This window comes from Pyrgilauda ruficollis, unplaced genomic scaffold, assembly GCF_017590135.1.
Source record: "Pyrgilauda ruficollis isolate IOZ18807 unplaced genomic scaffold, ASM1759013v1 scaffold24, whole genome shotgun sequence".
NCBI classification, from domain to species: Eukaryota; Metazoa; Chordata; class Aves; order Passeriformes; family Passeridae; genus Pyrgilauda; species Pyrgilauda ruficollis.
The window spans coordinates 4387754-4412021 of NW_024523648.1; the positions used below are offsets into that span (position 1 = coordinate 4387754).

Below are 24268 nucleotides of genomic sequence, written 5' to 3' on the forward strand. Positions count from 1 at the left end.
CTATTTTTTTCAAAAAAGCAGAAAGTACAACAAGTATGGATTTTTTTGCTTTTGTATTTATTGTAATACACTGGGAGAGAGAAAAATACTTCTAACCATCTGCCTGGTTATTAAAGACGCTAGAACAATCTACAGAAAAATGTTTCAATATGTTGAAACAATTTTATTCTTTACAAAGTTATCAGAATATTTTTCCTGAAATTGATATATATTTCAACACATCTATGTGTTTATGTGCATATACACAGTTTTAAATCTCAAAATGAAGGTTTGCCTATTTCTTTCAAATACTTTTTCAGAAAATACTGCCAGCAACACCTGTGAGTGGTGATGGACATTCGCTAGCAATTTCTGGAAGCAATCAGGGACTGCAAGATTTCAATTCAGTGCTGCAGTCCAAACTAGTTAGATCTTTTCCTGTCTTTGAACACAACAGAGAATATCAGTCTGCCTTTTTTCTTTTCCTTTTCTTTTTCTTCTACTTTTTTTTTCCGTAAAACAGCTAAGCAAGAAAGACTGATTTTGTAGCACGTATTCCATCATGACTCATTCAGGAACTGTTGATGTTGGTTCTTCCATCTATGCCATGAAAAATTTCACTGCAAAAGGTAGATGAGAAAACTGATCCCTCATTGTTCCATGCTGTTCCCTGACCCCACCCTTCAAGGATGCCTTGCCTACTCCTGCCTCTCAGTTACAGCAGTGCATGCCAGACTTTCAACAGCAGAAGTGCAGCAGGGGTTTGCAAGGGACAGGGTGGTTCTCACATCCTGCAATGCCTTGATCTCTTCCCCAGCTTTGCAGTACATTAGATCTCAACTGCTACATCGGTGTCTCACTGCTTTCATCTCTTCTGGTCCCTTAAATCCACAGGAGTCTGCACACTACGCATTTTTCCCTGGAGGACATGGGAAGCCGGGAAGAACCTCTGCATGTTAGCAGCCTCATGGAGGAAGAAACAAAGTGCACCAACTTCCAGGCAACATGAGCTGAATGGCATGGCTTAGAGGCAGCTGGGAGAGGAGAACGTCAGTAGCTATCATGGTGGTAAAGTTTACCAAATAGTTAATTCCTAAGAAAGTCTAAGATAGCAGAGAGCATTTCAAGCCCTCTCTTGCTTTCCCCTGTTTTTTATTTTAAAATAGGAAATACTGTCCTCTTGCACAAGGACTTAAGCTGTTTCTCTAAAGTAGAGGATGGGGTGAAGGGGCTTTGGTAAGCAAATGCTGGCTTCACCACTTCTGGGATTTTCTCTGTCAGTGTGTAACTGTCAAGGGAGCAGCAGGATCCTTCAGGAAAAACCAAAAGGCCTGAGGGCCAACAGCTAGAGAGGAAGAAGTCAGCTGACTCTTGGCACACACACAGCACTACCACAAATACAAATCCAGAAGTTACAAAATGCTAGAACAAAATGGATTTAGAGACACTCCATGAACACCACAGAAAGAGGAACAAATAATGTAGGGATCAATAAAAAGGACACTGATGGTGCAAGCCCTAAGGATAAGAAGGCACAGGGAAACAAACTTGGTGATTTCTGTCTTTACATCCAAGATCTTAAATGGAAGGGGAAAGACATTAGATGACAAAATTTTGTAGCCTTCTCAAGAGTTGAAGGGCTACTTCTTCTAATGCAATTTAGCTCATGAGACAAAGGTGAAACTTGCTACAGAGAAAGCTGCTACACATGAAGGTTTAAGAAACGTCAGTAATGCTCCAAAATGTGCAAACTCAAACAATTTAAGAGTTTGTATCTTTTATGCATTTTAAGGGAAATAATTCTCTTTTAAATGTCAAAACACATTTTTTATTAATTTTCTTTTTCTATAACTGCCAGAAGAAACTTTCAAGTGAAAGAACTTGAAGGGTCTTCATGTCTATTGTTGTTGTTTATAGCAAATTATATGCACAAAAGCTATATTGCAGTAAAAGAGCAAAATAAAGTATTTAACAGTTAAGAAATGTCACCCTTGAGATATCAGTAACAACCTTCATTTAATTTCCTTATGCATATGCATTATATTATTATCATCCTTGATGCAAGATGGAAAAATCTGTATATAAAAATGTCATACAATGTCAACTAATGTAGGCAGCACAGGCTAAAAAAAAGCAATAAATACAAATATATATATTGTTTTCCTGTACTACTTGCATACACTTTTAAAATAATCAATCTAGATCACAAAAGGCATATTAAAGAACACACCTTACTGACAGCTGTAGGCACAAGTAAGTGCTGCAGCACTGGTGCTTGCTGTACGAGCCCTCCCACATATTTTGTACATAAAAGCACATGGTCCGCCAGGCATTCATCAGAGAACATCCTGAAAGGTTTTCCCAGCCTGTAAGCTACTCATGTTTGCCAAACATGAGTTTAATAATCTACCATATGATCCAGAATACTGTAGAGCAATTTATCAGTTTTCTGTACTGATGCAGTCAGCTAAAAAACTTACATGACTGCTTTAAAATTAGAAAAACAGAAACAGAAGCATAATAAATAGATACTGAGTTACAAAAAAAGTTTCTGTGAATATGCATAAGATATCGAGTATTTAAAATGTTCTTATGTTACACACAGATCAAGTATTGGAAATTTTCAAATACTTCAGATATGGAATTAGTGGGTTGTCCATTATACCACAGATTAAGAAAAATCAGCAGGTTCCAGGATGGTACTGACAATGAAGGATGTTCTTTATTTTCCTCATTTTTATACATGCTAACTTTATTTCTCCTTATAAGAATTCTAACTGTTGCAATATAGTATTTATCTACTCAGAATTAAAACAAGTTAACTATAAAATATATTTCACCAATGTGCAGAATACCATAATAACAGTGGATATTGTAATTGGCAGGCAGGACCTGATTAATAAAAAGATGTAGAGACTATCAGCTACTGCAAGTACATGTTCCAACTGAGGGAAAAAAGCAACCAACCAAAACAAAAACAAACAAAAAACAAATAAACAAACAAACCCAAAACCAACAAACAAACAAAAAGGAGCACAAAATCCTGCCATAGAACCCAGCATGTGCTGGATTTCCACACTCCTGGGAAGACAGTGGAAAAGGAACGATTGCATCTCTCCAAGGTATTATGGGAATTAACAGGGTAACTGTTAACAGGGTACTCAGATCAGACTGGAAAGGGACTGCAAAAGAGGAACCAGTGTGAAGAACTGCTTGTGGTTTCACTGATTTCTTACCTGGCAATAACTTACAAGCTACAAGAAACAAAGCCTCTCTCTTCTAGCATATCCTCGGCACCTCTGCAGCCAGCATCAAAGGAAACTGGTTAACTATTTCCCCATTTCAGTCAGTGTACAAAGCCCATTCACTATACATCAGCTGAGCTTGAGCAGAGAAACAACTTGACAAGACAAGCTGAAGCAATATGTGTCAAAGAGATTGAATTCCAGTTTCATATTAGTACCGAAGAAGACAGTGCATGATTATTGCTTGGAGCGTGTGGTTGTTTAGGGGATAATGGTAGTACCTTAACAATGAGCAGTAATGGAAATTGTCTGTCTTGTTCTCATTCTTTCTGAGACAGTCACTTGTGATATGTCTTGTTACACTGCCAGGTCATTTCTCTCTTCAGGGTCCTTAAATATCACCTGTCCAAGTTGACAATACACCTCTCCAATGATGGCATTACGCTTTGTCCCTTGCTAAATAGCTAGACACTCACTTTACCAAGGATGAAAAGTCACACTTTACTTGCAGAAATTAAAATATTAGAGGCTGGACACTAGATTAGAGCTCTGCTTCCCAATGTTGCCTCTCTGCAAGGATGCTCAAACTGCAGTATCAAGACATCTCAATGTGCCCTGGCCCATGTCCTTCTTTATGCTCTTGTTTATCATAAAGGGGACTATTCCTAATGTTGCTAAATTCAAAGAAATTAATTGAGTTATTAAATTTTCAAACAACAAAATGTATATACAATGCATTTAATATGTTTTAAATGCCATTATGTTCACTGAGAGGAACTTCTATTACAGAAGCTGGAGTGCTTCCAGTAGCAGCAACTGCTCTGTGCAGAAAACAACTCAGCAAACCCTGCTCCAAAAAACAGACCTTTAGCACCAGAGACAAAAGAGTTTCTTCATGAGTTGCTAGTTCTATATTTAACCCCCAATGCAAGTCCACATCAGATGGAGTAAGGCACAGCATGAAACACAGAAAGAAGGATGGTGAGAATAACAGGATATTTAAAGGCAGATTTTGTGCAATTCAGGGATGAAAAAATAAATTGCAAATACTACATAAGTTTTTTGGTTTGTTGTTGTTGTTTTAATTTTTTGGTTTTTTTTTTTTTTTTTTTTTTGGCAACTATTGTTCTTTACTACAATTGCTGCATATTTGTTTCCTAGCCTGTGTTATGGTATAGACAGGCAGAAAGAAGCCTGCCCATCATACCTGAGCACTTCACACACACCTACCAGAACAGAATGGCTGCTCGTCAGAGATGAATAAAACATACATTGGCACATTTGTCTATGGACAGAATAATGTAAAGTGTCCAAGAGATTAGCATTAGGACAACAAAATGCATAACAGGAGCATCTGATATTTTCTAGTTTAAGTCTGTCCACAAGGCAGACTTTCAGAGTGCCCTGTAAGATTATGGCTTCCACAGAACCTGCACCCCATGGGATGCAGCAGCCCAGCTGAAGCCTCACCCGTGGGCCCACAGCATATCTATTTCTAACAGATCTTTAAATCACCTGGAGTCATCACAGAAATTATTGCACAGACTTAGAATTCCCACCTTAAACTTGCAAATCCTTTCTTAAACACAGAGACAGTAAGCTGATTTGTGAAAGCAATATTGAAGAGTAATAGCACCTTTTTCCCCACTGTGGGACCAGATCAAATTAACACAGGAGAAAAAACCCTACATTTGTGAACTGCCTTAATTTAATGCACATGACAACTAGTAAATTCAGGACTAAATAATTCAAAGAAAGGCATAAACATCATGGTTTATTGATTTCTACACAATTGTGTTGTTGTATGTATTTTCTCATTGTATAAAGTATCTGTATATGCTCTGAATATGCCCCTCAGTTAAGTGACTATGAAAAATGTCTACCATCTTGTGTTTCAAATACATATTCCCCAACTTTTCCAAGTACTGCTAGGCAAGATAAGCCACATCTAAAAAAAATTTTTACTTGTTTCTTTTCTGTAAGGACACTGTCTTATACTATATTCATCACCATATGAACTACGAGCATATTATGCCACATGAATAATTTCTACAACATATTATTCGTTCCCTCATCCACTGTTTAGGCAGAGGCATCCATATTTCCTTTAAACTTTTAAATTCTGTTTAAAGGCTGAAGGGAAGGAATAGCTGGGGCTGAAGGGGGAGGTATGGTTGTGTTAAAAAAGGAACAAGAAAAACCAAACACAGAATGCTGAAAACTTTGTAATGGCAACCTAAGAAGTCTTTGAGGTGAAGTGGCAGACACACAGAAAAAAAGAACATGCTCAACTTGCATGATCCTTAATTATCGCTATTCAGCTGATAACAGACAAGGGCTAAGCCAGAAAAAAAAAAAAAAAAAAAAATCAGGAATAAATTGATCTCCCCTGATTTCAATACAGTATGTTTGTTGCATTCTTTCCACACTCCCCATCCACCCCTTATTATATCAAGTCAACACCAAAAGTCAACTCTGCAAGGACTGACAAAGAGCTCTTGGTCACACTAAAAGCTGAATACAGACACTACATCAGTGATAAAACTTATCACTGAATGAATAAAAATTTCACCCCTTACATAAAAATAAAAATTACACCCCTTCATTGTATAAGATTGTCATTACAAAATATTTAGTGTTCAGACAGATAAATCCATGATCTCATTGCAGCTAGCACAACAAAAGTAAGAAAAGTGCCTGCTCTGAAAAAAAAAATCATGTGAGGTAAATAAATTTGAGAAAAATTACTGAGGAAACATTCATAGCCAACTCTGCTCTCCAAATAGAAATGAGACACCGAAGTGAACTTATTTGTCAAAGGTGATGCCAAAGGCCATAAACAGAGAGCAGGTTTCTTGAATTGCAGTTCTGCACTGTCTTCAAAGGTCATTACTTTAAGGAAACATGGTACAACTCAATTGGATTATTTATTTGTAGTCATCTAAGCTACCACAGGTTGTGAACTGTGAATAGAGCACATCATATTCCCAGTGGGTGCCCATGCTCTGACATTTCAGCCTAATTGTTAGAGTTCATTTTGCAGACAAAAGAAGGTACATTGAAAAATATATTTTCTCCAGGCCCTATCATTGAGTACAATTTCTCTAAAATAAAGGTAATAAACTCCAAAATATGTACTTATGGTACTGTAAGAGTATCTGAAATGTTTAATTATGTGAATGATAATTTAGCATGTTGTCTTTTCCAAGGGTAATGAAGTAGCTTTTAGCAATTAATGACCTGAAAAACAAAATGCATAAAATGAAATTGTTTTTAAAGGTAACCTGAAATGAAAAATAATAGTATACAAAGGAACAAAAGGATTATGCAGTTGATTTGGAGATGTGTAACAAGGAAAATAAATTTCAACCCCCTGAGGAATTACTGCCTAAATCATATCTGTATGTCTAAACTCAGTATTAATTCTGGTCACATCACATACAAACAACAAGATTTTGTTTCCAGATTTCAACTTTCTGACAGAGATTTTTTATTTTGGTTTTTTAATCCTTCTGAAAACAAACTCTTGACAATGCCATGTGTTTAATTCCATAGAACAGGATGCTCCCCAGATTTGGAGAGGGATTGGAGAGATGGGGATAAAAGATTTGAGTCAGAAGAAAACTAATTTGGTAAGCAATTTCAAGATTACGTCTTCAAAAGCTTTAAAACATTCTCCAATGATAAGGAAAGAGTGAGAAATTTTGCTCTGGTTTACAAGCTAAGGACTATAGGACCTCTTCTAGTTCCAGTGTCTAAGTCTCAGCCCTAATGGTCCATGACTCTCAGAAGACTTTTCCCTCTCTGTACATACAGCCTACTTTGTTTTTACTGCACTGCAAATGTTGTACTTGAAACATAGATAAGATTCAGCCAATTCAAACCACTGCAAATTAGAACTCATCTTTTTTTTCAAGTGGCCTTTTTTCCTACCAGGTTCATAATATTCTGTAATTTGTCAACTTTATCACAGTTACATTGTCTTTATAAATTACATGGAACTGTTCCTGATAGGGCACAAAAAGAACTGTTTATTCAATTAATCCATAAACCCAGTTTTAGATACCTAAGCCAGTTCTTCTCCATTTGAGTTGATTTTATTCTGGTTTCTTAATCAAAATGCCTTATATCAAATTAAATGCATTAGAGAAGAACAATATCAGCTTTATTAGCGAAATCTGTAATTTAATTTTTAAAAAATCAAGTTATTCTGACAAGAGCATTCTATACATCTGTTGACTGCCACTAATTATATTACTTCCTTAATTCTTCATTAATCAAGCTTGGTATTGGCTGTTCCATTATTCTATTCAGAATTAAAGTCAAGATGACAAGCTTTTAATTAGGTGAACCTGAGCCTCCATGTCAGTATTTTTGATGTTTGTTTTTCAAGTGATCTGGAGCTTTCTAGGACTGCTCCAGACTTTTATTTGAAAACAGCAAACAAAACCAGGTAACATTAAGAGCCTTGACAAGCCATTTTTAGGTTTCTGGACCTACTGATCATCTGAGGTGTAACTTGACATCATTGCTGCTTAATATGCTCCTCAACTCATTGCTAAAATGGAGGCTATTTAATTATCATTCCATACAAAAGCATCACATGGTCTATTCTCCCTCTCAGCACCAGCAGGAGGATTTACTGAAAAATAAACTGAAGAGAGTGAAATTCACTCAGTTCTGCTTCATGCAGTCTAGGTTCAAATTAGGTTAAAAGAATTATGCTGCTCACTATTAAAATGAAACAAAGTTTAAAAAAATTAAAAAAGCAAACAAGAATTAAATAAAAATCAAATATTTATCTAGCAGAAGAAAGCCCAAAGAATTGATGCCTGTAAGAACCAGGGCCTTTGGGAAGAATGATATGATATCTCTTTGTAATGGCTTTGGAGAGAGGGGGGACAGGAAAAATATTGAATGGGGGGGAGAGGGAAAATATTGAATGCATTTGATAAATCTCATCAACATCCCCTGCCACAGCACAGGCTGCTGGTACTGCTTTCCTCTTCCACCCTTCCACTCCTGCTACTCACAGCCCTTGATATCTAATTCACACTACCCTGCCAAAAGTGCCAAAAGAACTGAAAAATTAGTATGCTTCCAAAACACTTTATCTGCAATGCTGCAATGATCAGAACAACTTAAAAAAACCTTATTAAAATTTTCCCTGATCAATTTTTAATAGACTGATAAATGAAAATACAATAAAAGCCAGTCCTATAAAAGTTTGTTTTATTTACGTACTTACCAACTCTCAAACACTATAAAATTAATATTGCATTCCTGAACAGTTGAGAGACCTTAATTATGAAACCAAACGGAAGCATCAAACACACTAATCAATCATGCTAAAAAAAAAAAATAAAATTATTTCAGCTGAAATTAAAAATAGAAGGCCCAGTTCAAAAAAAGAGCTGCAGTCTTCTAAAAGGGAAAGACTATCTCAACCTGCAGTCATGTCTTTAAGAAGCAGACACAGACCAAAAATCTGTTAACATCAGTTCCCCAACTTTGCAGAAGCTCTAATCAGGGTGTGAGTTATCTGGCCTGGGTGCACCCACAGCACTTTCAAGTGCTGCAATATGAATTATTGCCCACATCCATTCTTTTACAGCTGGAATGGGCACTGTGGATTAATGTACTGCAATATATTTTCTTGCCACAGACAGTGCTCCTCTCGGAAGTGTGATCTATTGACTAGTTACATGCACTTTGGATAAATCATGGCTGTCTCAGTGTGCCATGGCAGGCTCTCCTCTGGGAAAAGCCACCAAACAAACCAAGGTGAGGCAAGACATGGAGAAATTGCTTGAGACAGGGGAGCTCTGTGTGGTGTTGGTAGCTGCTCCTTTTCCTCCCCCTGCCTCTACCACACAGTGAAGGGGTATCCTGACCTCGTGTGCTTCACCAAAAAGAGAGGCAGTAACTTTAACCGAAGTCATTGAACCAAACCCTTGACTGACCAGGCTGCCAAGTGCCAATGACCACAACCATATCTTGCTGTAGGTTACTCATCCCTCCCTGCCCACGCTAGAAACTTCAAAAAGAAGGCAGAAAAGGCCACTGCACACAACAGAGGCTTTGAAAAGTGGGTGGCCATGCTAGAGGAGTCCACCTACTCAGGTCTGCTATACTAATTCTAAGAGAAGAGCATCAGGGTGATTTACTGCTGAATAAGATACTATACTGTAAAAAACTAGCCATGAACAAAATTCTTCCCAAAAATGAAGCACGAGAGAATTCAGGGAGCCCATGCCTTGTGTAACATGGCACTTGCAATGTTGCAGGAAGAGTTTCCAGTTAGTGCAGAGGAAACTTGCAGCTGCAAGTACCATATAAATGATGCTAAGCAAGGCTGAATACAGCAAACAAAAAAATTTGAAAACTAATTCAGGGGAGATCAGTGTCTGAACTTGCAGTTTACTGCCAATTCAACTGAGTCATCAGCATTGCACTCCTTTGAAAAGGATGATACCATGCTTAATTTACACAACCTGACAAGAACTTGGCTGGGCAGTCTGCCTGGTCTCTTGCTAGGTAAGTCAGATGCACTACAGTCCTTTCTTATGGATATAAGCATCATTAGAATTCTATATGTGGTATGGGTATCTCAGCAGTGGCAAACAGCACAATAAGCAGAGCATGGTTGCTGGTGCCAGATGATGATCCAAATCAGATGGCTCTTCTACAGGATACCTTCTCAATAACAATTCTAGTATTCAGTCTTAACAGGAATATGATGAAGTTCCTCAGTCCAGACTTTGTCCATTGTTTTAATATCTCCCTGCTCCACCTCCCCATATAGAATCCGGCTGGCAAACCTATATGGAACAAGACTGGTGCATTTGGAATCTGATAGCAAGATCTTAAATGGTTCCAATTGCTACCTGGCCAAAAGCCCAGAAACAGTCATAAGTGCCAAACACACTTGTAAAAACAACAGCAACTTATAAATATTGGTGTAATGAGGGCTCTTCTGGAACTACAAATGTAAAATAATTTTTAAAATATATTGATTTAGTTTCAAATTGTTCATCTTTAGTTTATCCTTAAAATGCATTCAAACTATAACCAACAAAAATATGAGCAATAAAAACATGTAATTTAAGCACTCAAAAGGTATCCACGTTGTCCTTGAAGCTATAGTCTAAGTCCATAATAATACCTACTTTGAGGGAAAGAAGATAAAAATTCTGCTTGAAACAAGAAGGCAGCTGTTTTTCTGTAAAGGTAAAAATTTCTCTCTGTCACCATTGAAAAAAAAAAAAAAGGTTGAAAATCATGCATTTATCTGTATTTTTATTAGCTTTTAAAGTTTTAACCAATTGCAGTTGCACTACTGCAAGGGACCCTAATGAAGAACACAGCTTATCTGTTCAGTGCTGTATATTCCAGGAGCCTCCTGTGATGTTGACTACCCAATTTTACAAACATTTTGCCTCATATTCCAACATTCTAAGTTCTCTTGTACAGCACACTGCAAAGCCTACAAAACCAGGTCCCCACCCTGAACCCTCTGTCTTGGCTCTGCAAGAGTAAAAGGCAACAAACACGGAGCGAAGTAGCACTGTGCACATCCCAGATCAGCACACCCAGATTCTATACTGCAATGTACCTCTCACTCCAGTCATTTAAAAAATAATTTATAATTTTTATGTAACCACAACAACATTTTAGTTCTCCAGATGGCCATGCATGGTCACTTTCTCAATGGCAACCTTTCTGGGGTCCCTCTGCTATAAATCCCAAGACAATGATCAAAAGCCTTTGAGCTTCCTTTTGTTTTTCAATATTTTTCCATGCTTTGGTTTTTTTCTTTGTTAGAGGAGAACTCAGCAGTATCCGGCACTCTGTGTATATTGTTTTTGAAATTAATACATGTAGAAACTGTACACAAACATTCTGCACTTGAAAAGGCAGCAGAAAGCAGCTCAGCTCCCAAGCCTTCAGCTGCAGGTGTTCATGTGCCAGAATTGCATCGCTGAGCCAACATCTCCTGCCCTGGTGCCTTGTGGCTGACTGTTACCAATAGCAGGTCTCTGTGACAGATAAAGATTTTGAACAATGAAATAACAATAATGACAATAGCAATAATAATAATATCATTGATAAATATTTTTCCTTTCTCAGCTCTGCTAGAGCTATAAAGCTTCCCCCCTGTCCTTACTCATTTCATTATCAAGACCAAAAAAATGAAAACACACAGCACTCTTTTCTCCAACTGTTTTACAATTCTTCATGTTTTTCTGAAAAATCGCACCTTGTGCTGAACTTCAGTAAAGTAGGAGCAAGCAATTCCACTGTGTACATATATTAAGCTCTGGACAGGCTGAACTATTGACCTCCTTTGCCGTCAAAATATCAGTTAATCATAAAACTGAGTGGTGAGCTGTTACTCAGAAGCAGCAGCCAACATTAAGAGAACAACTTCTAATTTAGAGTTGAAAAAGCAGGCTACGTGGACAATTTTAGATTATCACATATTTCCTACACCCTGCCCCTCTCCCCCACCCCCTCAAGGGAAGAAAGGCAAAAACAACTCAGAGGATACACTTGGAAGGACAACACACCCCAGAGCCACAGAAAACAGCCTTAAGGATTACTTCTGGTTAATGTGTTACCCTCTGCCTTTTGTTTTGGTGTTAGAATCCTGGAGAAGTGAATAATCTGAGCAATGACCCCAGGCAAGAAGTGAAGTCAGAATGAAATAAAGCACAGGTGCCCTGTGACTACGGAGGGGGAGCCAGTACCTCTCAGCATCAGCAGCTGAGAACACAATGCCTTGGTCATACCATCATGGGTGGTGCTTAAAAGAGGAAATAACAAGCCACACACCTGGCTCTTACAGAGGGTAACGTAAGAAAATAGTGTTTTGCTTCAAATGTTTCAGGCTTCAGCCGTTTAAAAATGCTCAGTGGTTTCATATATTTGATTGCTCAGCACTATCTTTAATCACAGACTGATAAAACAACACATCTAACAAAATGCTTTAGCTTCGGCACAGGAAAGATTACCTGGGAAATGCCGGGTAGACAAACAGGCTGTCAGAGGACTTAACCAGTGAAAGAATTATCCCTTCATTAAAGAACAATTTTGTTTAGCATCAGTGGAAACATTTAGTAAATGAGTCACCAGACACTAGTTTTGCTATGAGGAAGACAGAAAATGATGTAAATACCTAATAATAAAAGTGCTCATATGACAATGAGGTAAGTATGATCATTATTCAAATCACTAAGGAGTAGAATACATCTTCAGCAAAGCAGAGGACAACTGATCAATAATATGTTATAAACAAATAGCATGAAATTATAAATACTGAATGAATTATGGGGAAAAGGTATTTTAAACTTCATTTGAAAACAATGCTGATATTTGCTTAAGCACTAAACAGAAAGCAGAGTAATAGCTTATTCTCATTTTTTTTTCAGTGAGTTTGCTGTTGCTGCTTGGAATGTAAATTTTAATCCTTACAATCTCATCAGATCAACATTCACTAATAAACACTTTTTAATCTGTATAGAGAGCAGTCAAACTTCATGTTAAAAATTCATTTATTTTCCACCATTCCATCTGATACTGAGCAGATAATCAATTCTAACTTGTTTTAGAATTTGAACTAATATGTATAAAACTTGTGAAAAGAAAAAATTGACGAAGAAAATTGACAGAAAAGAGAGTATCTGTCTGAAAAATAAGTGAGCTTGTCAGAAATGAGAATTAGGAATAATTGAAGAAACTCCAGAAAGAAGATATTGCTGCAGAGATGTCATTTAATATAGCAGAGTAAATCACCTGCCAGTCACTGGTACAATACCAGCAGCAGCAGATACTGCAGGGTGAGATATTCCATTATTACCTTTACCTTTTCTTATAAATCTTCTCTTTGGAAGAGACTAATTTTGATGTTTATAATTTGCCTTTTAAAAGCAAAATATAAGTATATACAACAACCAAAAAAATTACATTGATGAGGACCTGGAGTTATCAATCAGAAGCCTTGGGAGAACACTGCAGAAAAGGAAGGTCTGTCTCATTTTCCAGACAGGTGAGGAGGCAGCAAGGCATTCAATCTGGTTCTGCCCCTGACTCATCCCTGGTGATGTGCACAATCAGTCTTCACAAACCCTTGCTGACACACCTTCTTCTAGCTGAAACTAGCTAGTAGTAACAATTATTTGCCTTCACTTTAATGAAATAGGAAGAATCAGATTCACTGCAAGGTAAACAGCTTACAATTTTATTATTATTAAAATTATGCACGCTGTCACAGAAAGTTTAGAATTTTATTCCCAAGTATTTTCTTGATCGGCTTAATTGCACAGTGGATTAAATTGAGTAGAATTTTTTTTCCTCAAGCCAGACTACATTTTGGAGACTTATACGGGAGTGTTATATTAAAAAAAAATCCAAAAAATAAAACCACACCCACAATAACAAGATTTCCCCTAACAGGTTTCTAAAAATATGTCACACAATTATTTCCTTTCCCACTAAAATTCTTTACTCTGTCACAGCCTGGGTAAATTAAATGATATTTTTTTCAAGTGCTAGGAAAACCTGAACATTTCAATTTGCTAGTCTCGCCTCAGCCCCTTTAAAACAGAAGCAGTTTTCCAGTTCCTACTTTTTCAGACAAATGTCTAAGCCAATTCTGTGCAATAAACCAATACTTTAACCTTACTTAGATTTCAAAGACCGGCACCTTAACTGAGATAGACACGTAGATCTTTCTACTTCACTGGAAAGACAGACTAAATTATAAATACAATCACAAACTCCAAAAGGTCTTACTCCAGCTTCATGTATCAGCTTCTGACAGTACTGGGAGCAACTTTAAAAATGATCCTCTAATTTTCTGGAATTCATACTCACTGACCTAGTCTGCTAGAATTCCTGGCTTCTGGTCCAGACCCTGACACTGTTTCTTAAGTAAACAAAGTGAGTATTCATCCACCACAGATCTGTCTTCAACTTGTGAAAAACTATTTATATTTCTGATTCACATGTGCACATATATACATGACACATGGAAACCTGAGACTCCACCTTGTCCTTCTGATTACTTTAATTCAATTGTGAATAGATGGTTAACAGCACTCTTTGCTAAATCAAATACTGTGCCAACTTCAAAATACTGTCAGGCCCTAGAAGTCCTGAGACTAGGAGGGAAAACCCCACAATTTAATTTATGTTTATTTTCCTCACATTCAAATCTGTGATTTTTGAAATCTGAGATTCAAATCTATAATTTTTCCCCCTGCAACTATGAGATGTAGGTATTATCTTTTTTCTTGTGAAAGCTGAGATTAAAATAACTTTAAGTAGCCTTGGAAGGAACAGCATATAACACAAGCTGACAGTGCCTAATCTTCTTGGTGCTGGCCATGCAGGGGCACTCTGAGAAACAGGAAGCAGACTGCAGGGCTCAGCAGCACATGATTTTGGTAACAGAAGTCAAAAATGGAGAAAACACTCTATTTGTATTTTCAATTGTATTCTACAATTTAGAGAACCCTAGAATATCCTGAGTTGGAAGGGACCCACAATAATCATTGAGTCCTACTCCCAGTCCTGCACAGGAGAGCCCCAAGAGTCACCATGAGCCTGAGAGCCTTGTCCAAGCACTTCCTGAACTCTGGTGGCTTGCTGCTGTGATAACTTCCCTGGGGAGCAGTCGTAGCTAGAGATTTTAGTTCTTGGAGATTCTGTCAGGCTGTACCTAACTGCTTGGGAAAAGACAAACTGTGCAGAAGTACACTACTTTTTCTTTTTTTTTCACTTTTCTATTTCTTAAACATATCCTTTTTTCCCATGAAATTTGCTTTATGTGCAAGTTTGCTTAAAAATTGAAAATACGAAGGTGAAGGTGAAGAAACAAGGAGGTCAGAACTTTCCAGAAATCAAGAGGTCCTCTTTCTTACATGATGAGAAGCAAAATGTTTTCTTAGATTTCTAATTTCTCGCTTCCTAACCTACCCTCCAAGGATTAGCAACCTAAACAATGACCGGGCAAAGTAGAGCACACAGCAAATCCTTACTGATCCAGAAACTTGGGGATCCTGTGGGTGTGAAGAGAATCCTTAAATCCTGATACAAGTTAATTAGCGTCAAAGGGCCTGCCAATCAATTCAACCATAAAGTAAACAGTTTTGGGTTTTTTGTTAATTTTTCCAGAGCAACACTCACCAGCACACTTGGTCCTAGTGATGAGTGGTGGTCCTGGCTGCCCCGTGCCACCTTCGCCAGGGCGAGTGAGCAGGACCCGAATCTCATATTCGGTGTCAGGGTCCAGGTGCCAGAGCTTGTACGTTGGTGCATTCACAGCGTGGGTCTCGGTCCAAGTCCCAGATGTCATCCGGTACTCCACTTCTTTCAGGATAATGGGGCCATCCCCAATGATGGAGTTGGCATTCAGCTGGATGAGCAAGTACGTGGGCCCAACGCCCAGAAGCTGCGGGGGTGCTATTGGCCGAGGTGGCTCTGCAGGGGAGACAAAAAATAAGGCAGCGATAAAACAAAAGCTGGAAAATCCACTAAGACGAGGGCTCTCTACAAAGAAAGTTGTCAGAGTTTGGTCAGCAAAGATTCCAAACCACAGAAAAAAATTCAAACTGACATCAGGGAAGAAGAGCTGAGGAGAATTTCAGCTGATGGAAGTGAGTGGTGCACTACTGGCATCTGCTCAATGCTGTATTTTCCTCTTAAAAATCTCAGCTAGAGACTACAAAATCCTGTCTGATTTATATATTGCTGCTGCTTGAGATTTTTTTTCTGAAAAAAAAACTATGCTCATTTATATAATTTACTACACCAATAACTTGAAATTTTCTTTTATTGGCTGAAGCCACATTTGCACGTTCCTTATAGAAAGAGCTGCAAGATATGATACACTACTCCTGCACAGAATATTCTTAAAAATGAGTATCATTGCAGTTAATCTGAAACCCACTGGATGCAGTTAGGGAAAAGGATACAGATGCCTATTACAGGCATTCAGAATACTCAGAACTGAGCAAAGCTGCCAGGAGAATGACAAAATAAAGACATATGGAAACAATGTACAATATTTTATTCTTTAGTAAGTTACTACTGATTTTGAAACTTGAACAATAGGATGTTGTTGCCTTTTGTCATCCTCTCTTCTCATCAGCTTCTGCCTGCCTACATATTTCAATGCAGCTGCAAAGTGAAAAAGGTAATGACAGACCAAACAGAAAGAGGTTGTCCCCCTTACCCTGAGAAATGTTAACATACAAAGATTGCCTCAGCATGATTTATTTTAAGAAACAATCACAAGCAACAAGTATTTTTCTAATCAAATGAATTCACTGATAAACACGGAAGGTTCATTTTCATTCCAGATGGCTCATATTTCAGCTAATTTGTTTCAGTTAATTAGGCAACAATGCTAAATTCAGAGCACACAGGGGTTTCTCAAAGCAGCAATGCAGAACTAACAAATCAGCAACTCTAAGCAGGTAGAGGGGATCTCGTGGCCAGTATAATAAAAATAACTTTTAACCCTGGACCATAAGATTTCCTTAGCAGGGGACACTTACATTCTACACAACAGAAATTAAGACCCAGATGCATTGCACGTATTCTGCCTCCCAGGGATGATCCCACCAGTGTAAATGACAGAACACATGGTGAGGAGTGATGGACCTCCTTTGACATCCCATAATCCCTGCATGATGAAGTTCAGCCCCTGGTTCTGCCTGCTTCCTTTCCAGGTATCACAGCTTACTCCAAACAGTATATTTACCAGCTCTATAAGCAACCAAGTTTCCCAGATTTTGGCACATATCTTGAGAACTTTTTTCTAAATTAGCTGCTTCTCAAACCACTCAGTTTGGAGACCAGGGAGTCTGTAGCCATGCCACAGTGGCTGTAATGTGAGCTAATTTTTTCCTCACAGAGTGAAAGGTGAGTGCTCCAAGGCATTTCCATTTCTGCTTTAGGATATAAAAACTATAAAAAGTACCTCAATTAATTATTAACCTCTTACCCTTCTTTGGCAATATATGTGCTTATGAATTAATTTAGATCCCTACCTGCATCAAAGCTCAGAAATGCAGCTGGCCATAATGAGGGCAGTTTATTTGCTGTGGAGGTAACATATTAAATGTCCAACTAATGTATTCGAAGGTCAGTGTATATTATAGCAGAAAACATCATCATTGATGAGCATGATGCACTACCAACTCCAAGTTATAAACTTCTAAAACATATGGCTATGTTTAGAAGTACACACTTTGATTAAGAGCTGGATTATCACAAATAAAACCTCACATTAATGAGGCCATTGCCTATTAAGTTTTTATGTAAAGAAGTAAAGCTCATTCTTATATTAGCATACGCATTTTGTTTTTAAGCTCTTGAGGCCAAGGAGACTTATTTATAAAGTCTCTCCCAGTTCCAATAAATTATGCATGAATTTTAATCAGTTAGCAAATGAACAAGTAATTGTTCTGCAGCATTATTAATATTCTTCATAATATAATATACTACCAGAACCAGAGGTGAGGTGCAAGCAGAAATCCCAAAAGTACACTAAGTATCAACTGAAGCATGCAATCCCAATATACCAGGATAAACTTTTCTGATGTTACCCAATTAGCTTTCTATTAATTATTCCCATTCATTATTCTACAACCACATCTCCAATTATAATTTGAAATCACAATTTCCTTTTGTATACACAGCAACCCGAAACTTTTACAGTTTAAAAATTGCCATTGATAGCTAAAAAAGATAGAACAAAGCCATTATTAATGTTTTGGTTGCCATTCCCATATAAAATACCACACATATCAACAATACTTTTCTTTCAGTGAGTTTTAAAACCTAATTTAAATCCTTTGAGGAAGTATATGTTGCTGGCTTTTTTTACCCCAGCAATCTAGGTCCACCTGTAATAAATAATCCAGTTTCAGAGTGCCCTGAGAAGACAGTCTGCCAAAAATGAAAAACTCTTACATGAGGCATGAGAAATAAAAGGAGATGCATGAAAAAGGACCCTAAAGAAAATCACCCTCTCAGAAGTTTATTCTGGCTTATAAACAACATCAAAACTCAGCTTCAGCCCAGCCAGGTGATGGCGTAGATGTTCAGAGCCTGGATTAGAGGTAAAATTGCAGGGAGTTGAGGTTTACCAGGTACCCACCACAGCAGCTTTCCTCCTGCCTGGCCCTGTCAATGTGCTCCAATGCAGGTCGCCCCTGCTCAGATGCATTTTGTGGCTTCCAGTCACCCAGACCCAAAGCCAGGTGAGGCAGCACGGTGATGTCCCTCCACCCTCCCCCTGCCTTGATCATTGCAATCCAGCCAGAGAGCTGTGCCCTTTATTTCTGCCGAAAAGAACCGACCTTCCTCAATTATTATGAGGAGATATGGCTAAGTATTCCCAGTATTCCCAACAAACAATTTTCCTTGAGCTCAGTTCCCCTTTCCTCAGCCATAAACTCTCTGTGAAATCCATAAGGTTCTAAACCATAACTTATGAAAAAATATTTCAATTCATAGATGGTTTAACTCATCACTAGAATCACAGTTTTAATAGGTATTTAAGATACACTAAAAAGTTTGATCAAAGACCCTGCAATGGTGAGTTTCATTTCTTCCTTTGCTAAGCACAAAATTTAAGATTCCTTATCCAATGTAATCAGTTTAATTACTAACTCATTTTCTGTCTATATTTTTAGCCAGTGTATAAAAGTGTTAAATCTGATTAAATCCTTCCAGTTTTCACAGCCACTAACATCTCAGAAAGGCTATATTAAAAGACCACTTGTACATCTACAAGATATTAAATAAATGAAAGTGTTTTCATGCATAGCATGTTGCAGTATTTGGTCAGCCCTGGTTTTGACATAAAATGCCCACAGCTAAGGTAATAAAAAATTAAGACTGACATTTCATCAGTACTAAGTTCTCATTCTGCTGAGCTACTAGCAGTACATTATGCTCACATCAGTATGTATATGACATTGTATATTAAATGTAGTGTGATATTTAGGCACCAATGACTAGAATAAGCATGCAACTTCAACCTCCTCTACCAGTCTTCCTACAGTTAAGTGGTTGTGTCATATTTTTAATATGAACCATTGGATACAAATAATTATGCATTCACAGGCAGAAAAAGCAACCAGAAAAGGTCATTAGTGTTATAAGTATAGTAACTAATATACATAATATTTCCAATATTCTCAAGCCACATATGCATTAACACTTCCTAAGTTTAAAACAAAGGAAGGTAGTTTCATTTGTGTCTTACTGGCAATTGTATACTGTTGATGATCAGTTCAAAGCAAAACATAAAAATAAACCAGAATCCTACATATTGTTTGTTCCATGTTGGAGAAAAAGCTGAAACTGGAGGCATGCCTGATAAACTCTTATTTTCAAATCTTATTTACAAGAGTCATGTTTTGCTGAGCATAACATGTACCACTTGCAAGAGGTTATTGCTAGACAGCACATAGCCCGAACACTCAGAGAAGGTGCATGCCTTCATCCACTCCCATCCTGTGCATGTGCCTTGTACAGGACCTGCACACATTGATGCTGGGCAGTGATAGCTTGCAAGTCCCCTCCACTCATGCACACACTGTTCCTTCCCTCTGGAAGCAAGCATGTTCAGCTTGCTGTGTGAAATATCTCATACCAAGCCATACACTTGGTACCCCGATGAGCATCAACTGTTTAACCCAATACACACAAGGGTAATCACAAAAAGTTTAATTTTTACAAGTATAACAAAGCATTCATTCATTATAAGAAGACCAACATCAGCCTCACCTCCCCAACTAAAATTGATTTTTTAATTACACCATAAGCTATCAAGAAAGTAGGTCAACCAAAATACAAAGTTCCTTTAAAATTTGTCATAATTCACAGAAACAAAAATATAAAGTCATGTAAATACATCTAATATTGGATGTTCTAGGGAGTACAGCAAAAATGTCTCCACAAGTGACTCAAAATTGACTCAGCTCCCACCTAACTCACTTCCTCTTCTAGGAAAACTTCTTGCAAAGCTGTTTAAGCATGCCTGCATATTTCTTACAAACTCTCTGGTTTTCTAGTTGAATTCAGCTGAGGTTCAGTGCCTGACCCACACTGGCTATGCCTCGTTAGAGCACAATTTTTGCCATAGGAAGCCCTGTGGGACCTGGGGCCCCAGGCGTGAGACACCCAGGCAATATGAGACACTCAAGGCAGAGAGGAGTAAGGGGTAAATCCCTGCTTGCCAGGAGCTGGACCTGTGGAGAAGCGTGCCTCTGCACTGGGCTCCAGATTGCACATGGAGATACCATGGCAAATTTGTATCAGAAGACCCATAGCATGGGGGCACAAGGGTGTGGGGAAGCAGGCTGCCAATTCCTTCCAAGAGCTACACTGCTTCAGTACTCTTTGTGTACTGGAAGATTACATACTGCTCTAGAGATTCATGTGCTTTAAAAAGTATTGAAAACCAGAAGTATAAATATTTGTTTAAAATTTGGAGAACATGAATGACATTTAGAAGAAAAAGTTATGGCAGTCAAGTACTAGCAGGAAAACAACATTCTCAGTCTTAAAAGCAGGTTAATCTAGCAGTAAAAAAGAATTAACAAGAAGCAGTGACCAAAAACTTAAATTTAAATAGAGTATTATGCCACAAATGGAACAATGAGAATAGTAACTGAAGAACAGTAGCAGTAGGAAATTCTGCATTTTCTTAATTATAGGCTGGGGGGAAAACAGAAGATGATTCCCATATTTAAAGGTCCAAAGAAGTATGACTGAAAGAAATTATGCGGTCATGAAGGTGGTGACAAAATCAATTATAGAAGGTTTGGAAATGAAAACAAACCATGGAGTCTTGGAACCCAAAGACTTGGGGGGGTTTTTGGGTGTTTTTTTTGTTTTGTTTTTTTTTTGTGTTTTGTTTTTTTTTTGTGTGTGTGTGGTTTTTTTTTTTGTTTGTTTGTTTGGTTTTTTTTTTGCAAAAATCATTCTGCATGTGTCACTGTCATACCTTCTGAAAAATCCCTTCACCAGGATTTCTTCTCCTGGGAAGCTGAGAAGCCTCAGAGAGGAATGAAAACAATAATTATCTGATTGCTTTTCCCCGTTTTGCTGCTTTGGAACATGGTCTGAAGTTTGTTTATCAACTGGTCATTGTTTGATTGGTTTCATGTGAATTGTTTTAACTTAATGACCAATCACAGTCCAGCTGTGTTGAGACTCTGGAAGCAGTCACGAGTTTTCATTTTTCATTCTTGTTAAGCCTTCTGACGAATCCTTTCTCTATCTTTAGTATAGTTTTAGTATAGCATTCTTTAATACAATATAATATCATAAAACAATAAATTAGCCTTCGAAGAACATGGAGTGAGATTCATCAATTTCTCCTCTGTCCTGGGGACCTCAGAAACTGCCACATGCATGTGGCAAATATTTAATACAGACTAGAAATATTTCATTCAGCTCTCCAAAATTGTAAGGAAGTACTGCTCTGAGAGGAGAATTTCAGACAAATAAGTTTATTTTGGACTTGGCCTATCTGCAAGGACACCTGGCTGTCATCTACACTGATAGCAGCCTGACAGGACCTGCCACCCCTCAGCACCAGTACGAGGTGTATTAACACAAACAGGGGACTTTGCCAACTAAGGGGAAAGCATTACAGAAAACACTACTTGCCTGATAAGTAATTCTTCTGCTCAGTTAAAAAGCAGGTTAAATGCAGGGGACTGAAGGATGCCAAGCTGAAAGCACAGACCTGAAGAACGGCAGAGGTATCGTGCACCTTAAAGTCACAGAAAGCCTCTGCAGTTTATTTTCTAAATTTCCAAAAAGATCTTTTCTCTTTCTGTGCATGACAGACTACACTCACAGCTGAGTCTATCACACTATAAGCTCCATCTTTAGTTAGTAGTTTAGTCCTTAGTGGTTTTGCTGAATAACAAATATGCCTCAGATAGTTTGTGCAACACATTGAGGACAGTTCAGTAATGGGAAATGAGCAGTCTCCTTGGCTTCTGATAATCAGGAAATACAAATAGACTGGAAAAAACTCCAAAGCCAAAAAACCAAGAATTTGGCATATTTTCTTTTTCAGCATTATTGAAAACACACCTCTAGGCCTACATTGCTCCAAGACCTACCCACTAATCAGACTTCACATGGAAAGTCCAATAAACAAAATTATATCAGGACAGTGTTAACCACCCAATTCATATGTGCAGACACACACCCAAACTTAGGTGAGAAATGCTGCTATGAGGGACTTAGTTCATGGGATTCTTGCCTGAACACTACATAGTGGCACTTGCTATTCTCACCTCAGCAGCCCACCTTATTCTTGTGACAAAGGAGAAGAACAAGTGCAAGCTTATTCTCAGCCAGACATACTATACATCAGCTACATAGATTACTCCTGCCCAAAAGATACAATGCATCTGAAAAATGTCAGAATAAAGGCGGATGAGCTTGACTGCTGGGCAGGGCACATTGCAGAGGGTGCAGGAAGGCACACTTTCTTAAAAAATCTGCAACCTTCAAAATAACTCACCTCAGAGAAGTTTTACAATCACCTCCACTACTGCAAGGCTAAATGCTGCTGAGAAATTACCACAACAAAAACCCAACCAGCTGCAAGTCTTTTGGACTCTTGGTCATTTAATTAATAATTCCCCAAGCCATCAGTTGGCATTTTGATTTGTTCATAAACTCGTTTACCATTTTTTTAATAAATTTATTTATTTTCTTTTTTTCCTCCCAGTGGACAAAAGTTTCTCTCTATTTATCAAGTTTTACCCATTTTAAGCCCTTTTCTACATGGCTAACAATTGTACATTGTCAATTTTTTTTTCTGATAGGAATATGTCTATTGCTCCTATCTTTGTGTTCTACAGCTAGCTTGGAGAAGGTACTGTACTGATGAGAAGGCAGACTTTTTCATAAAAATAACTAACTTTGATATATTACACCATCGAATGACTTCATGTAGAAATAAGACGGCTTTTACAGTGAAGTGTTCTATGTAGCTAGAGGCCTGCCTTTATTAAAAAAAAAAAAAAGAAGAAAAAAAGAAAAAAACACAAAAAAACCCCAAAATAAAATAACAAAAAAACCCCAAAGCCAAAACCAAACTCCAACAATCAAAAACCAGTTCCGACTTATCTCAGCTGCTGTCCTGTGACCATAAGTGATGGTGGCTGCATGGAGAAACTTAAACAGCTCATGATCAATGATTCTGCTATAAAGGTTTTCCTCAAACTCTTTTTTCTTTCCAATTTCACTTATGCAGACTTTATTTCTGTGACTTCAGAAAATTATTTCTGTGACTTTATAACAGAATTTATCACAACTGCACAGTATTTGGCACTAGCTGCTAGTCCAGAGGTTGAGACACAATACCTACAAAATGTTACATTTTAATTAAGAGAGTTAGTTGTCTGGAACAAAAGAACTCATTCTAAGTAATGGCTTAGTGACCAGGTGGTATCAAGTGATTTATCCAACTCTCTTCAGAGAGTTTGCAAGACCATTTTCATTGTCTTTTATTACTTGAAGTGGAAAAACTGAAAGGATCAATTTTAAATAAACATTAAAAATAAGTATCTATAACATTGAAATTCAGGTAACTACCTAGAGAATCAGTCACTGGAGAAAAAACTGCAACAAACAGAAATGGCAAATTGAACAGTGAGCTCACAGTACTGGCTTAGGTAGGGTACTGACATATTTCAACATAATATCTCTAATTTGGGGTCTGCAAACAGGAATAGTATGTCACAAGCTCACTTCTAGCTACTGTTTTAGCTTTGAGCACCCAATATATAAAGTTTGTGTCGTAGATACGACAAAGTCTGCAAGCTCATGCAGCTAAAATGTATTTAATTTAGGTGACGTGGCAGTTAGTGACCACCTAAAGTGCTGAAATAGGAATTATTTCAGCAGTGAAAACTGCTAACTTCTGCATAGTGATGTTATATCCTATGCATCACTGTGGCATTTTATTCACCTTGATTTGAAACACCACCACA

The 24268-nt window shown here is 37.7% G+C and overlaps 1 protein-coding gene across 8 annotated transcripts in view; it reads right to left on the reverse strand.

Annotated features, from left to right (window-relative positions):
- PTPRK (protein tyrosine phosphatase receptor type K) overlaps window positions 1–24268 on the reverse strand; it is a 380307-nt gene that overhangs the window by 144691 nt on the left and 211348 nt on the right. For all 8 annotated transcript variants that reach the window (XM_041469934.1, XM_041469932.1, XM_041469928.1 and 5 more), the window contains exon 7: window positions 15414–15707. In XM_041469934.1, coding sequence (XP_041325868.1) covers window positions 15414–15707 — 294 coding nt within the window. The remainder of the gene's footprint in view (window positions 1–15413; window positions 15708–24268) is intronic.